The 17,270-nt window shown below is 42.8% G+C and overlaps 1 protein-coding gene across 3 annotated transcripts in view; it reads left to right on the top strand.

The window, feature by feature from the left end:
• Positions 1-17,270, top strand: part of stau2 (staufen double-stranded RNA binding protein 2) — a 358,377-nt gene that overhangs the window by 333,124 nt on the left and 7,983 nt on the right. Inside the window, exons 14-15 of one of the 3 annotated variants that reach the window (XM_087985970.1) lie at positions 11,382-11,470; positions 11,766-11,810. The exons of 1 other annotated variant lie outside the window; for it this stretch is intronic. In XM_087985970.1, the coding sequence (XP_087842096.1) occupies positions 11,382-11,470; positions 11,766-11,810 (134 nt within the window). The remainder of the gene's footprint in view (positions 1-11,381; positions 11,471-11,765; positions 11,811-17,270) is intronic. One more of the 3 variants, XM_087985969.1, reaches the window with a different exon arrangement.

The following is a 17,270-nucleotide window of genomic DNA, read 5'->3' as shown; positions in this document are numbered from 1 at the left end:
ATAACATCATTTCTTTTAAGTTCACTTCACTTCCTCTTATAATAAAGGATAGCTTCCCATTGACTTGATTATGTTCTGTATCTGCATTTTTTTCTGTATCTTTTTGGGATTCATGCATTAGAATTAAATTCTTCTGCAACTTGGAATACTACAGTCATTCTCCATTTAAATGATATTCTACTTTTTCTTTCTTTTTGTCAAAGTGAACAACTTTAAATAACATGTGCCAGATTTTTTTGCCCACTCATTCAACATATATCTGTCTATAACCTCTTCATATCATCTTCACACCATACTTTCCTACCTTTCTTGGTGTTACCTGTGAATTTAGCTATCATGCTTTCACTCACCTCATCTAAGTCATTGTAAAAAATTATAAAAAATTGAGGACCCTTCAGGACTCCTGCCAATCAGACAAAGATCCATTTACACATACTCTCTGTTTTCTGCCAGCAAGCCAATTTTCAACCATGCTAGTATATTCCCTTGCACTAAGGTTTTGTTTTCTGCAATAACCTTTGATGTAGCACATTATCAAATCCCTTCTGGAAATCCAAGTAAAGTGTATCTACAGGCTTCCCTTTATCCTCAGCGCATATTATTCCTTCAAAATACTGGTAGAGTTCTAAAGGACATTGCTATTAGACTGGGTCTGATAGGTGATGAGAGATCCAACAAGAGATAAGCACCTACTCGATCTCAACCTCACCAATCTGCCTGCAGCAGAAGCAGCTGTCCACCACATTATTGATTGGAGTGCCCACTACACAATCCTTGTGGAGATGAAATCCCATCTTCACAATGAGAATATGTTCCATTGAGTTTTGCAGAATTACACCAAGGCTAAGTGGGATATATTTAAATAGATCTAGCAATTTAACTGGGCATCTGTGAGGCACTGCAGGCCATCAGCAGAATTGTATTCGATCACGATTTGCAATGTTATGGCCCAACATTACCCAACAATTCTATTACCATCAAGGCAAGGGATGAAGAGTCGGGGAGGGAATTTCAGGAACATCACCAGTCATACCTATAACTAAGATGTCAACCTGCTGAAGCTACAACACCAGGTTACTTTTGTGCCAAACAACGTAAAAATCAACTGGTAGAAAAGGCAGAGCAATTTGACACATCTACTTATGATTGGTGAGAGATAATTAAACAACTCATCAGAGGAGGATGCTCCACAGTTATCCCCTCCATCAGTGGTGGGGGAACCCAGCACATCCGTGCCAAAGATAAACCTGAAGCACTTGCAGCAGACTTCAGCCAAAAATGTCAAATGGATGATCCAACTTGGCCTTCTTCGGAAGTCCCCAGCATTACAGATTGCAGGTTTCAGCCAATATGAATCACTCCACATGATATCAAGAAACGGTTGAAGGCACTGGATGTTGCAATGGCAATATTCCCGCAATAGTACTGAAGACTTGTGCTCTAAAATTTGCTGTGTACAATTAGAACTCTGGCATCTAAGCAGCAGTGTGGAAAATAGCCCAAATATGTCCTGTACACAGAAAGCAGAATAAATCAAACCCAGCCAATTACCACCTCATCAGTCTACTCTCAATCATCAGTAAAGTGATGAAGGAGTCTTCAACAATGCTATCAAGTAGCACTTGCTCAGCAATAACCCCTACAAACTGATGTTTGGATTCTACAAGGACCTCTTAGCACCTGACCCCATTACAACCGTGGTTCAAGCATAGACAAAGGGGCCGAATTCCAGAGGCGAGATGAGTGTTCTTCACATCAGGACTGTATTTGACTGAGTGCAGTACCAAGGAGCCCTAGCAAAAGTAGGGTCAATAGGTATCAGAGGAGAAACTTTCCACTTGTCGGAGTCACAGCTGACACAAAGGAAGATGGTTGTGGTTGTTGGAGGTCAATCTCAGCTCCAGTAACTCACTCCTGGACAATTTCACATTCATGAAGAACTCAGCCCAACCATCTTCGGCTGCTTTATCAATGACCTTTCTTCAACATAAGGTCAGAAGTGGGATGTTCGCTGGTGATTGTAGCATTTGTAACTCCGCAACTACTGAAATAGTTCACTGTCAACATTTTGAGATTACCATTTACCAGAACTGAACTGGACTAGCCATATAAAAACTGTGGTGATCGGATCAGGTATCTTACCTCCTGACTCTGCAAAGCTTGTCCACCATCAATAAGGCACAAGTCAGGAATATAATAAAATCCACCTATTTGACTGGATGAGTGCAACTCCATCAACATTCAGGAAGCTTGACACCATTCAGATCAATGCTTAGATCAGAGTGGGGCTGGAAAAGCACAGCAGGTCAGGCAGCATCTGAGGAGCAGGAAAATTGACGTTTTGGGCAAAAGCCCTTCATCAGGAATAGAGGCAGGAAGCCTCAAAGCAGCCCACTTGATTGGCACCATAACCACAAACATTTACTCTCTCCAACACACACATTAGCAGCAGGGTATACCATATACCAGTTGCATATCTGCGGTGTAGCTGGGTCAAAATCATGGAACTCCTTCCCTAATGGCCTTCTGAATGTTCATACACCAAAAATGCTGCGGCAGTTCAAAAAGGCAGCTCAACATCACCTTCTCAAAAGCATTTGGGGATTGACAATAGAATGTACCTACTAGAGAAGGTGCAAAACTTGACCCACTCTTGGGAAATAAGGCAGGGCAGGTGACTGAGGTGTCAGTGAGGGAGCACTTTGGGACCAGAGACCATAATTCTATTAGATTTAAATTAATGATGGAAAAGGATAGACCAGATCTAAAAGATGAAGTTCTAAATTGAAGAAAGGCCAATTTTGACAGTATTAAGCAAGAACTTTCAAAAGCTGATTAGGGGCAGATGTTCGCAGGTAAAGGGATAGCTGGAAAATGGGAAGCCTTCAGAAATGAGATAACGGGAATCCAGATAGATTATAGTCCTGTTAGGGTGAAAGGAAAGGCTGGTGGGTATAGGGAATGTTGGATGACTAAAGAAATTGAGGGTTTGGGAAAGAAAAAGAAGCAAGCAGATGTAAGGTATAGACAGGATGGATCGAGTGAATTCTTGGAAGAGTATAAAGGCAGTAGGAGTAAACTTAAGAGAGAAATCCGGAGGGCAAAAAGGGGACATGGATAGCTTTGGCAAATAGAATTATGGAGAATCCAAAGGGTTTTTACAAATACATTAAGCACAAAAGGGTAACTAGGGAGAGAATAGGGCCCCTCAAAGATTAGCAAGGCGGTCTTTGTGTGGAGCTGCAGAAAACGGGGAGATAATAAACAAGTATTTTGCATTAGTATTTACTGTGGAAAAGGACATGGAAGATATAGAATGTAGGGAAATAGATGGTGACATCTTGAAAAATGTCCATATTACAGAGTGGGAAGTGCTGGATGTTGTGAAATGCATAAAGGTGGATAAATCCCCAGGACATGATCAGGTGTACCCGAGAACTCTGTGGAAAGCTAGGGAAGTGATTGCTGGGCCTCTTGCTGAGACATTTGTATCATCGATAGTCACAGGTGAGATGCCAGAAGACTGGAGATTGGCTAATGTGGTGCCACTGTTTAAGAAGGGTGGTAAGGACACACCAGGGAACTATAGACCAGTGAGCCTGACCTTGGTGGTGGGCAGGTTATTGGAGGGAATCCTGAAGGACAGGATATACATGTATTGGGAAAGGCAAGGACTGATTAGGGATAGTCAACATGGCTTTGTGCATGGGAAATCATGTCTCACAAACTTGATTGAGTTTTTGTAGAAGTAACAAAGAGAATTGATGAGGGCAGAGCGGTAGATGAGATCTATATGAACTTCATTAAGGTGTTTGACAAGGTCCCCCATGGGAGACTGATTAGCAAGGTTAGATCTCACGGAATACAGGGAGAACTAGCCATTTGGATACAGAACTGGCTCAAAGGTAGAAGACAGAGGGTCTGTGACCAGTGGAGTGCCACAAGGATCGATGCTGGGTCCTCTACTTTTTGTCATTTATATAAATGATTTGGATGTGAGTATAAGAGGTATAGTTAGTAAGTTTGCAGATGACAACAAAATTGGAGGTGTAGTGGATAGCGAAGAAAGTTACCTCAGATTACAACAGGATCTGGACCAGATGGGCCAATGGACTGAGAAGTGGCATATGGAGTTTAATTCAGATAAATGCGAGGTGCTGCATTTTGGGAAAGCAAATCTTAGCAGGACTTAATGGTAAGGTCCTAGGGAGTGTTGCTGACCAAAGAGAAATTGGAGTGCAGGTTCATAGCTCCTTGAAGGTGGAGTCGCAGTTAGACAGGATAGTGAAGGGTCGTCTGGTATGCTTTCCTTTATTGGTCAGAATATGGAGTACAAGAGTTAGGAGGTCATGTTGCGGCTGTACAGGACATTGGTTAGGCCACTGTTGGAATATTGCGTGCAATTCTGGTCCCTTTCCTATCGGAAGGATGTTGTGAAACTGGAAGGGGTTCAGAAAAGATTAAAAGGATGTTGCTAGGGTTGGAGGATTTGAGCTGTAGGGAGAGGCTGAACAGGCTGGGGATGTTTAGACAAAGTCTTTTCCCTGGGGTTGGGGAGTCCAGAACTAGAGGGCATAGGTTTAGTGTGAGAGGGGAAAGATATGAAAGAGACCTATGGGGCAACTTTTTCACGCAGAGGCAGGTACGTGTATGGAACAAGCTGCCAGAGGAAGTGGTGGAGGCTGGTACAATTGCAACATTTAAGAGGCATTTGGATGGGTATATGAATAGGAAGGGTTTGGAGGGATATGGGCCGGGTGCTGGCAGGTGGGACTAGATTGGTTTGGGATATCTGGTCACCTTGGACGGGGTGAACCGAAGGGTCTGTGTCTGTGCTGTACATCTCTATGACTCTATGACTAAGTATTGGCCTCTGTCAGCGAAGATCACATCCCTTGAATGAATAAGAAAATGTTGCAGATGGCTTAGAAATAATCTGCCACTGACACTCATTTTGTTCGACAAAGGCTACTCAGCTCCTGACCTCCATGCAGCCTTGATCCAAACATGGTCAAAACAGCTACAGATCAAAGGTTGTGTGAGAGTGAATGCCCTTGTTAACAAGGCTACATTTGACTGAGTATGGCATCAAGGTACCCTCGGAAAACTGGAATTCATAGGAATCGGGTTAAATTCTTCATTGATTGGGGTTGTAAGTACAAAGACTAAGGTTATTGTTATTGGAGGTCAAACTTCTCATTCGCTGGACATCACTCACTGCAGGAGATTCTTGTTTGAGTTGTCCACAGATAGCCAACTGTCTTCCCACAACTTTCCAAGCTAACTCTGCTGACTGCTTATTGCTACAAGGCTCTGTGAAGATCACTGTAGATTTCTTCTAGCTGCAAGCTAGGCAAATCTTTCAGTTGCTCCTTTCCTCATGAATTTCAAAATGAGCTTGAGCCACAGCTGGGAAAGATAAAGTTAATATTTCCTCTGTTTGAAACAAATCTAACTTATCATCCCTTTTGGAATCTTTCAATCCATTGCATTGTAGGTCGCCCCAAAAGCAAAGCTGTAAAGATTGTGTCCGTTTCCAAACCGAATTGCCTAATTCTGGTACAAACACTTACGGATAAATTAAACAAAAGTCCTTTCAGATACGTTTCCACCCTATATCTCTCTCTATAGCAATGTGACACACAAGGCCTATTCCCAAATAGAAATGAAAAGCAACCACTTTTTAATTCCAAAAGATTTTCTTGCTTCTGGAAACCATGTGAATAATTTCTATCTCTAATGGATTTAGAACTGCTTTCCCAGAATTGTTAGCTTTGAACTTTAATGGTGACAGCTATAGACAGCTTGGCTCTACCAAGATGTCCAGAAATGGGTCATCTATCGTTCAAGTTTTTTTCACTATCAGCTTTGACCTCTTAAGTCAACATGGCCCTAACCTTTTGGTTGCTAATTGCCTTAGGTTTGTTTGATTTGCATTTGCATCACAGCTGTTTTTGCCAGTTTTGCCAGTTTCTCAGCCAGATGCCCTCATTTATCTCCTGTTAAAACCTTAATTCCTGAAATGAAAAGTTATATTCTTAAGCATATGAATTAGAAACCAGGCATTCACAAAAGAATGAGACAAGGTTTTTTAGGGATAGTATTATGACCAGTCTTTTAACAGTTTTTGACTTACTGACAGGGTTATGGAGTCTTTACAACACAGAAACAGACCATGTCAGTAGTTATGCTCACCACAATCTTCCCCTTACCCGCCAGTATCTATGCCTGCAACCTTAGACTCTGTTCTGCTTCATTTATTTAAATTCATCCTCCCCCATTTAATGCATCTATGATAGTCACATTGCTACTCCATCAGGTAATAAGTTCTATACTTTATCCACTCTTTGGTTAGCAATATTCTTCCTGAATTCCTTAATGGATTCATTTAGTAAAATTAATATAACAAATGGACGGACAACAGGATAGACTTGCAAATATGAGGCAGTTATTTTGAGTAGGTTAGAAAATGATTTTTGGATATACTTTACTTGAAAAGTATAAGTAGAAAACAAGAGAGGAAAAATATGTACACACGGAGCTAGGTTTTCCAACCGGAATGTGAAACCCCACTGTTGATCCTGATCAGATGAAAAAATAATCACATATCTTCAGATGAGTTTTCCCTGTGATTTTCCTGGCCAGCAACCACCCCTTCTGAAACAGCAAATCAGAATGCAGAAATAAGAGTGCAGTGGATCAGCTTAGCAACCATGTTTTCAGTGGGAAGAGCTGTTTTCTGCAATTACAAATCCTGTAAACTACTTGGAAAGCTACTAGGAGAAGGTTAGTGTATCTGGTAAATGCAGGAGTAGGGTGGCAGATTCGTGCAAGTTACAGGTTAAAATGGCAAGTGAGTGAGAGTAACAATTTCTTTGGAGTCAGCTGCATTGGGTTTTCAACGTAATGTGTAACTCCATTCTATTCAAGTCTATTCCATGACCGGATTTCTAATCCATGGTACTTCTCATAAGAGAAAAAGCGTGGATGCACTAGATTCAAAAACTTAAAAAATTTTCAGTTAAGGCACTAGTTAAGCCGAACATTAAGTGTAGACTAGAGAACTAGAGGTATGATCCTGTATCAGACTCAACATGAAGAGTTGAAATTAACTAGGAGAAAGTGAGGACTGCAGATGCTGGGGATCAGAGTCGAGAGTGTGGTTCTGGAAAGACACAGCAGGTCAGGCAGCATCTGAGGAGCAGGAGAATCAATGTTTTGGGCATAAGCCTGTGTATTTCCAGCACCATACTCTTGATTCAACATGAAGGGTATATACAACTACCATATTTAGTTGCACACACTATGAACTTACCCAAGGTTGACTTGTCCCCCAGTTGTATCTTTAGTGGAGTGGTACATTCTTCCCTACTCCCACGTAAAGCAGTCCATTTCTGAGGGTCAGTGTTATTTTACATATTGAGAGTAAATGTTAAAAACACTTAAAGTACTACATGAGCATTTGCTGCACTTGGAGCACTTATCTTTATATGAAGTATGTTCACTGCTGAAGATTCTAAATGTTGTAAAATTGAAAGCACTTTAAAACTGGTATTTGCATAATTGCATTGAATGCTTTGTAATCCCCATTTAGCAGAGCTACGTTAGCATAAATCATAGAATCCCTACAGTGTGGAAACAGGCCATTTGGCCCAACAAGTCCACACCGACCCTCCAAGCATAAGGCACACAGCAGCTCACTGTTTCCAATGAAGTCAAGGTTGACACAAAATTTGCATTTAAATATACTACTGCATGATGAAAGCCATTACAATATTTCTATTTAATATCATAAAAACATACACAGTACCAAGAAGTAAGATACAGGACTACACATAACCGAGCTGGTCTGTTCTGCCATTCAGTGAGATCATGGCTGAGCTGGTAATCCTCAGCTCGACTTTCCTGCCTTTTCCCCATAACCCTTGATTGCCAGAATAAATAAGGGTTGATACTATAACAGGAATACTTACATCTCTTAAAAGCTAGCATCACAAATTCACATAGTAATACTAATTAAAATTAATCAACATTCTAATCTGTGTATTTCTTAGAATTCAAAGTACAGAAAAATACATCATGACTAAATATATAATCAAGATAAAATTAGATGATTATATGAAAGTATTCAAAGAAGGTAGAAAAGGTTTGATATAGAATTTAAAAAAAAAATTAAATTATCAAAATAAAGTAACTTCTTTGCACAAGATGTAAATTTGGAATAATCCTGAATCATTTTTTTATTTTTTATTCATTCATCGAATGTGTATGTCAGCATTTTGGCCCATTTCTAATTGCCCTTGGGGTGGTAGTGCTAAGCTGCTTTCTTGAACAATTTCAGTTCATTTGGTATAAGAAGATGCACAATTTTGTTAGAAACAGGATTCCAGGATTTTGACGAAGTGACATGTAAGGAATGGCAAAAGTTTTCAATTCAGGATAGTGAGTGGCTTAGAGTGGAATTTGAGGATGGTGTTCCCATTGTATCTGCTGTCTTTGTGGTCCTAGATGGTCTGATCATGGGTTAAGAAGGGTAAGGATCCTTGGTGAATTTTAGATTAGTTTCCCTTCAGTGTCAAAACAGGCCCTTTGTCCCAACAAGTCCACACCAAATCTCCAAAGATTAATCCATCCAGACCCATTTTCCCCTGACTAACACTGTGGGCAATTTAGTATGGACAATTCACCTGACCTGCACATCTTTTGATTATGGGAGGAAACTGGAGCACCCGGAGGAAGCCCACGCAGACACGGGGAGAATGTGCAAACTCCACACAGTCACCCGCGGCTTGAATCGAACCTGAGTCCCTGGCGCTGGTGCTACTGAGCATTGGTGGTGGAAGGAATGAATATTTGTGCATGCAATGCCAATCAAGCATGGATGCTGTCAAGTTTCTTGATTGATGCTAGAGCTGCACTTGTAATCCATCACATTTCCGACTGACGCCTTGTTAATTGTGTAAAGACTTTGGGGAGTACAAAGATTACTTGCTACAGGATTACAACCTGTTTAGTTTAGCTTCTGGTCAATGGTAAGCCCCAGAGGTGGGGTGAATTCTATGATGATAATGCCATTGAAGGTGAAGGGGCAATGGTTAGATTATCTCTTTTTGGAGATGGTCATTGCTAAGCATTTGCGTGGTGCGAGTGTTACTTGCTACTTGTCAACTTAAAACCTGAGTATTGTCTAGGTCTTTCTATGTTTGTACTCAGAGTATCTTCAGAGTTATGAATGGTTCTGAATAGTGTGTAATTATCAGAAAACATCCCACCTCTGACCTTATATTTAGGAGAATGTCATTGATAAAAACAGTTGAAGATGGTTGGACCTAGGAAATAGGCCTTTGAAATACAGCTCTTTCATCCATGTTTGAACAAGGCTATAATAAATCAGCTAGGAGAAAGTGAGGACTGCAGATGCTGGAGATCAGAGGTCAGGCGATGGAGGAGTCCAAGGACCTGCATGTCCTTGGTGGAGTGGGAGAGGGAGTTGAAGTGTTGAGCCACGGGGTTGAGTCTCAGTCCCAACCCTCAAACTCAGCACCACCTTCCTAACCTGCAATCTTCTTCCTGACCTCTCCGCCCCCACCCCACTCCGGCCAATCACCCTCACCTTAACCGCCTTCCACCTATTGCATTTCCAACGCCCCTCCCCCAAGTCCCTCATCCCTACCTTTTATCTTAGCCTGCTTGGCACACTCTCCTCATTCCTGAAGAAGGGCTTATGCCCGAAACGTTGATTCTCCTGCTCCTTGGATGCTGCCTGACCTGCTGCGCATTTCCAGCAACACATTTTCAGCTATAATAAATCAGCAATTGAAAGTCCCATGTGGCTGAATGTCAGTGAGCAGTTTTTTCTGAGTGAATGCTCCTTGATAACATTGTTGATGTCACCTTCTGTCTAGGCGGAGTCTAATGCATTGGCAATGGGTTGGATTGTCCTGCCTTTTATGCACAGGATGACCATGGGCAATTTTCACTTTATCATGTGTTGTAGCTGTACTGTAACAACTTGGCTGGGGGTGCAGCAAATTCTGGAACACACATTTTGGGTACTATTGCTGGAATGTTGTCAGGACCCATTGCCTTTGTAGTATATAGTGCCACCAGCCATTTATTGGTATCACAAGGAGTGAATCAAAGTGGGTGAAGACTGGCATTCTGTGATGCTGGGACATCTGGCCAAGATGGATCATCCACTCAGCACTTCAAATCCTTACGCCTTATATTGACACATTTCATTTTAGGTCGCTTGTACCATCTATAAGTGCATTTGCATCCAATATTGTATCTGTTACTACACTTTGTAACAAATGACTTAAGGTTCACAAAATTAAAATGAGAAAGGCTTATTTCCTGGAATGAAATCAAACTTTTTTCTTTGCATTTTCCATTCTTATTACTTAATTAAAATTATATCCTTTCGAGTGTTTTTGTCCTTTTTGTCAGATCCTTGCTGGACAAAATGTTTTCATATTTCAAAGTGAAGGCTGGAGTGGGATGAAAAGACTGGCATGGACTGGTTCCAATGAATGGCCTGAACTAATGGCCTGTTTCTGTGTTGTATATCCTACTTACTCCCAGGCAATATATTTAGTACAATGACTTATGGTGAATTCCAAACAAGTATTCATTATAAGGTTTAAAAATATAGCAGAATGTTTCTACCCCCTGGAGTTGGGCTGGGAGGTGAGAGGGGTGTTAAAACGACAGTAGAAGGTGTGAAAAGGGAAGCCTGAATTGTTCTCACTAGTATGGCATTAGTATCAAAGGCAAAAGCTTGGATTCCTGCCAACGAGAGGCAGCAGGCCAATTAATGTATTTCATTTGCCTATTGAAAGTCATTTTACAATCCTGCAGGATTTTGCCAACTTCAGAAGGTCCCCCACCACATAGTTACTGCCTCAAAGTGACTGTCTAGGGCAAAGGGTGCAGTCTCCTTCTTGAAGGCTCTACTGCTCATGGTGGGGTCCATTGACTGCCCTGATGTTGGTGCTGGACGCTTCACCCCTACAGTCACCGGTGCTGCCTGCTTGGTACTGATGTAGCACAAATGTTTTTCACCTACTCGCAAGGATGATGGGGGCTGTCTCAGTTGTTTTCACTTGCAGCTTCAGCCGTCCAGGTTGCAGAGCTGCTGTCCACTCAAATGTTAGCAGCTCCTTAGTTCCCAGTGGTGAGCTCCTAATTGATCACCATTTGTAACGTTGCCCCAACAGTTCATTCACCAGCTCATGAATTACTTTGAGTCTCAACATCAGGACTCCGAGTATGTGTAAAATTTTAGTCATGTTGCATACTTTTTGGGAAGTGCATGAGGAAGAAACATTTTGAAAAATTGTCCCTGTAGAGGCTTACCCAGGCTTTTTTTTGTTCTACAGGCAGCTTTAAGTGCCTTGAAACAGCTGTCTGAACAAGGTCTTGACCCAGTGGAGTATGCAATCAATATAGAAAATGGTCCCATTGAAATGTAAGTACAGATTAGCCTGCATTAATATGCAGTCAAATTCTTTTGTAAATATTATTCTTAGCTTTGTGCGAGGATATTATAAACAGGTGGTACTAATATTAAGCAGAAAAATAATAAAAGGCTATGGAACCTTGTTAGATAAGGGCTAGGAACTGATTAAGTAGGTGGCAGATGCAATCTGATGTGGGTAAGTGTAAAATACTTATTATTGGAGCAAGAAATTAAGGGTATCGCTCCTCAAATGTTACAGTTAGTGATACGCTAATGCAAGTTCATTTGTCTTTTTGACCATTAGTTTGTTGGAGATCTTCACCCATTTCAAGTGGGAGACAAATGAATGGTATGTAAATTTTTTTCAGTGTCCCTCTCCTAAAATCCTCAACGGCAACCTGTAGATCAATACATGACAAATGGAATAAAAAACGAAAGAAATTCAGATGCTGTAAATCAGAAACAAAAACAGAAGTTGTTGAAAAAGCCCAGCAGGTCTGGCAGCATCTGTGAAGAGAAATCTGAGTTAACATTTCGGGTCTGGTGACCCTTCCTCAGAACATGGAGACCCCTGAGGAAGGGTCACCAGACCCAAACATTAACTTTGATTTCTCTTCACAGACATGACAAACGGAACTGTGATGGTCCGGTATTATTCATCATGTGATCCAAGAAATATGATCTATAATCTGCTCCCAGGAGGACCAGTTCCAAAACCGTACAACCCAGATGGCCTCCTTCTTCAAGGAACGCAATTTCCCGCCAGACGTAGTCGACGATGCCCTCCACCGCATCTCTTCCACTTCCCCCTCCTCCGCCCTTGAGCCACGCCCCTCCAACCGCCACCAGGACAGAACCCCACTGGTCCTCACCTACCACCCCACCAACCTCCATGTACAATGTATCATCCGCCGTCATTTCCGCCATCTCCAAACGGACCCCACCACCAGGGATATATTTCCCTCCCCTCCCCTATCAGCATTCCGAAAAGACCACTCTTTCCGTGACTCCCTCGTCAGGTCCACACTCCCCACCAACCCAACCTCCACTCCCGGCACCTTCCCCTGCAACCGCAAGAAATGCAAAACTTGAGCCCACACCTCTCCCCTTACTTCCCTCCAAGGCCCCAAGGGACACTTCCATATCCGCCACAAATTCACCTGCACCTCCACACACATCATCTATTGCATCCGCTGCACCAGATGTGGCCTCCTCTATATTGGGGAGACAGGCCGCCTACTTGCGGAACGTTTCAGAGAACACCTCTGGGACACCCGGACCAACCAACCCTCCCACTCCACCAAGGACATGCAGGTCCTTGGACTCCTTCATCGCCAGACCATAGCAACACGACGGTTGGAGGAAGAGTGCCTCATCTTCTGCCTGGGAATCCTCCAACCACAAGCGACGAACTCAGATTTCTCCAGTTTCCTCATTTCTCCTCCCCCCACCTTGTCTCAGTCAAACCCCTTGAACTCAGCACTGCCTTCCTAATCTGCAATCTTCTTCCTGACCTCTCCGCCCCCACCCCACTCCGGCCTATCACCCTCACCTTGACCTCCCTCCACCTATCGCATTTCCAACGCCCCTCCCCCAAGTCCCTCCTCCCTACCTTTTATCTTAGCCTGCTGGACACACTTTCCTCATTCCTGAAGAAGGGCTTATGCCCGAAACGTTGATTCTCCTGTTCCCTGGATGCTGCCTGACCTGCTGCGCTTTTCCAGCAACACATTTTCAGCTCTGATCTCCAGCATCTGCAGACCTCACTTTCTCTATAAACCAGTCAAGACTAGTTGTGAGGTAAAAAGTTGATGAGAATCAACTTCTAATCAAAGACCACTCCAGAAACTTGAGCACATTATCTAATTTGATACTTTCAGCATTGTTGGAGGTGACATCTTTTTTGGATGAATTGTTAGATCAAGACTCCCATTTACTTTTATGATAAATTTAAAAGATCTTGCAGCACTGATCACAGAAGAGCACTGGAGTTCTCCTTGCAAATATTTAATCTTCTTGCAAATAAGTGCTACAAAAAAACTTGTTAGTTATTTTATTGGTATTTATGGGACCTTGTGGGCTTTCACTGTAGTTATGAAAGATCCTCCATAAATGAAAAATGTTTCAAGGAAGGACACACAAACTTGAATTAACAAAGAAATTAGGGCACATCTAAAAGGTCATAGGGCAGTATTCAGATCTGAGCTGAAATCCTGTGTGCTCTTTTAAAAAGGTCACAAGGCTTATTTTCTTTGGTGAAACATTGAGGTGATCTATTTGAAGTCTTACAGATAACAAATAAATTGACAAAACTAATTCAAGTGAGTTGTTTGCTTTGGTGAACTGTTCAAATATCAGGTAATAAGTTAAAGGATCCTAAAGTGATTGGGTCAGTTCATAATTAGTTCACTTGAAGTTAATTTTGCCAATTTTAGAGGATCTGTAAAAGCTTCTTAAACAAAAGTGTTCCCATTTTCATTATTGGTGGGGAAAAGTTTCAAAATAATATATTGAGTTTTCATTATCACTGTGGTCTTTTTGGGCTGTTGGCATCGTTGTTCTGCTCTTGCTTTCTTCAAGCCTTTCTCAGTCTGTGTCAAAACCTTACCCACCTCTTTGGGTTTTCTTCTTCCTCATCTGTTTTTATCTTTTTGAAAATCTACTTTATAAACAACCTGATTAGGGATGTTATTACACACCTCTGGAACAAGTGAGACTTGAACCCTCGGTTCAAAAGTAAGAATGCACCACAGGAGCCCTGTATTTATTTCCCCTTCAGTTGTTGCCAGAATAAAACAAAATTGATTGTGTTTCCAATGTCCATACTTGGCTATCTGTCTGTCTCTTGACCTAAACTCATTTATCTGTCTGTCCATGGTGTCTACTCCTTCATACACTAGTATGATTGTCCAGCAATGCTGTCATAGAATTTCATAGAATCTCCATAGTGTGGAAGCAAGCCATTTGGCCCACTGGTTCCACACCAACCCTCCAAAGAGCATCCTACACATACCCACCCCCTACGCTATCCCTGTAACCCTGCATTTCCAATGGTTAATCCACCTAGCCTGCACATCTCTGAGACACTTTGGGTAATTTATCATGGCCAATCCATCTAACCTGCACAGCTTTGGACTGTGGGAGGAAACTGGAACATCCGGAGGAAGCCCATGCAGACACCGGGAGATTATGCAAACTCCACACACAGTCACCTGAGATTGGAATCAAATCCGGGTTCCTGGCACCATTCTTTGCAATAATTTTAATTTAGCCAACCCAGCAGGAATCTGATGTTTTCAGGTCAGCTACCAATTTACATTCAACTCAACTTTGTTCTCATGCGGAGCCAACATTGTGCAGTTCCCAATGCTGTAACCTGAACTATGTACCTCTCTTATTTTTTTAGCTGGTTCCTACATGTCAAGGCACACAAGGCCACAGGCCAAGTGAGGGAAAATGGGATAATATAGTTAGGTGCTAGCTTGTGACTGGCGATGCATCAATGGGCTGAATGGCCTCTTTCTGTGCTGTAGACCTCTATCAAAATACTACTTGCTAGTCGCATGCATGGAATAGATGGGTAACTCAGCAGCGGGGCATGCTTTTCATTGGTGTCGGTTGACAATGCTGTCGCTATGGATGAGCTGTAAAAGAACTGGCTAGCCAAACTGGGAGGTTCTACATCATGGTCATTACTTTCCTCCCCAACTGCATTATTATTATGGTAAGACTTACTAAAGCTGAATTTTCCCCAGATCTTGAATAATGTGTGCAATGGCAAGTGAGTTGGGAAAATATGGGGGTCTAGATTAGAGTGGTGCTGGAAAAGCACAGCAATTCAGGCAGCATCCGAGGAGCAGTAAGATCGACGTTTCGGGCAAAAGCCCTTCATCAGGAACCCAGGCAGAGTGCCTGAAGGGTGGAAAGATAAATGAGAGGAGGGTGGGGGTGGGGAGAAAGTAGCATAGAGTACAATAGGTGAGTGGGGGAGGGGATGAAGGTGATAGGTCGGGGGGGAGGGGGGGAGTGGATAGGTGGAAAAGGAAGTAGGCAGGTAGGACAAGTCATGGGGACAGTGCTGAGCTGGAAGTTTGGAACTGGGGTGAGGTGGGGGAAGGGGAAATGAGGAAACTGTTGAAGTCCACATTGATGCCCTGAGGTTGAAGTGTTCTGAGGCGGATGGGAAAATATTACAATATGGAAAATGAAATTCTCAACATCGAAGAAAATGTCCAATTCTGAAACGACATTTTGAACAGCAAATTGACTGTCCTGCTAGTGAGTAGCAAGGGGCTATTTTATCTGTTCGCATGTCTTTAATAGCTAATCTCATTGCACTGATGTGCAGTTTACTAAACTGGTTTGATTTATTGTTGTTACACGTACGTAGGTACAGTTAACAGTTTTGATGTTCATGCATTGCAGGCAGATCATAATATACGAGGCCATACAGATCAGAGGGTGAACTGACTGAGGCATACAAAGTTACACTTGCATTGGAGGTGGACAAAAGCAAGGTTAGCATTAGATTTGAAATTGAGAGGTCCATTCAGCAGTCTAATACTGAAGGGGGGGATGGGGGAGGAACCTGTTGGTATGTGTGTTTGTGCCTGATGGGAGAGGTTGGAAGAGATTATAACCGGGTGGGCGGGGTCTTAAATGATATTGGTTGCTTTTCTGCGGCAACAAGAGGTGTAGATGGAGTCAATGGATGGAAGGTTGGCTTGCGTGATGTTTTGGGCTGTGTTTACAACTTCCTCTAGTTTCTTACGGTACTGGGCAGAGCAGTTACTGTACCAAGTCAGTATGGACCCAGATAGAATACTTTCTATAGTGCATCTGTAAATGTTGGTGGGAGTCCTTATGGACATGCCGAATTTCTTTAATCTCCTGAGGAAGAAGAGCTGTTATTGTGCCTTCTTGACTGTTGCATCTACATGGGTGGGTCCAGGACAGATTGTTGGTTATCGTCATTCCCAGGAACTTGAAGCTTTCAACCCTTTCCGCCTCAGAGGGAGAAAGTGAGGTCTGCAGATGCTGGAGATCAGGGCTCCGGCCCGAAATGTCGATTCTCCTGCTTCTCGGATACTGCCTGACCTGCTGTGCCTCTCCACCCCAGCTCCATTGATGTAGATGGGGGCGTGATTGGATTAGATTACTTACAGTGTGGAAACAGGCCCTTCGGCCCAACAAGTCCACATCGACGCGCACCCACCCAGACCCATTCCCCTACACCTAACAATACGGGCAATTTAGCATGGCCAATTCACCTAATCTGCACATTTTTGGACTGTGGGAGGAAACCAGAGCACCCGGAGGAAACCCACGCAGACGTGGGGAGAATGTGCAAACTCCACACAGTCAGTCGCCTGAGGCAGGAATTGAACCCAGGTCTCTGGTGCTGTGAGGCAGCAGTGCTAACTACTGTGCCACAGGGCTGCCCACGGCGTGTCCTATTCATTTCTTCCTGAAGTCAATGATCAGCTCTTTAGTTTTGCTGACATTAAGGGAGAGATTGTTATTTTGTACCATGATACCAAGCATTCTATCTTCTCCCTCTTGTCATTGATATCTGTCCTACAATGGTGGTGTCGTCAGCGAACTTGTAGATGGCGTTCCTCTGTGCTCGAGAGGAACTAGGTGGCAACATTTCCTGAAATGAAAGTCAGAGTGGGTACCTGGCCTCTCCAGTCTGCCAGTTGCTCCTCTGGGCCTCCAACTCAGGCAACAATCCCTGTATATGCTCGCATGAACAATGGCTGCCTGAGCAATTCATGACCATGTCATTGATTGTTACAGAGATCATAGT

This window comes from Chiloscyllium plagiosum, unplaced genomic scaffold (assembly GCF_037043375.1).
Source record: "Chiloscyllium plagiosum isolate Xiang-an unplaced genomic scaffold, Cpla_swu_hap1 HiC_scaffold_4, whole genome shotgun sequence".
Taxonomy (NCBI): domain Eukaryota; kingdom Metazoa; phylum Chordata; class Chondrichthyes; order Orectolobiformes; family Hemiscylliidae; genus Chiloscyllium; species Chiloscyllium plagiosum.
The sequence above is the reverse complement of the archived record's forward strand: the minus strand, read 5'-3'. Positions and strand labels throughout refer to the sequence as shown.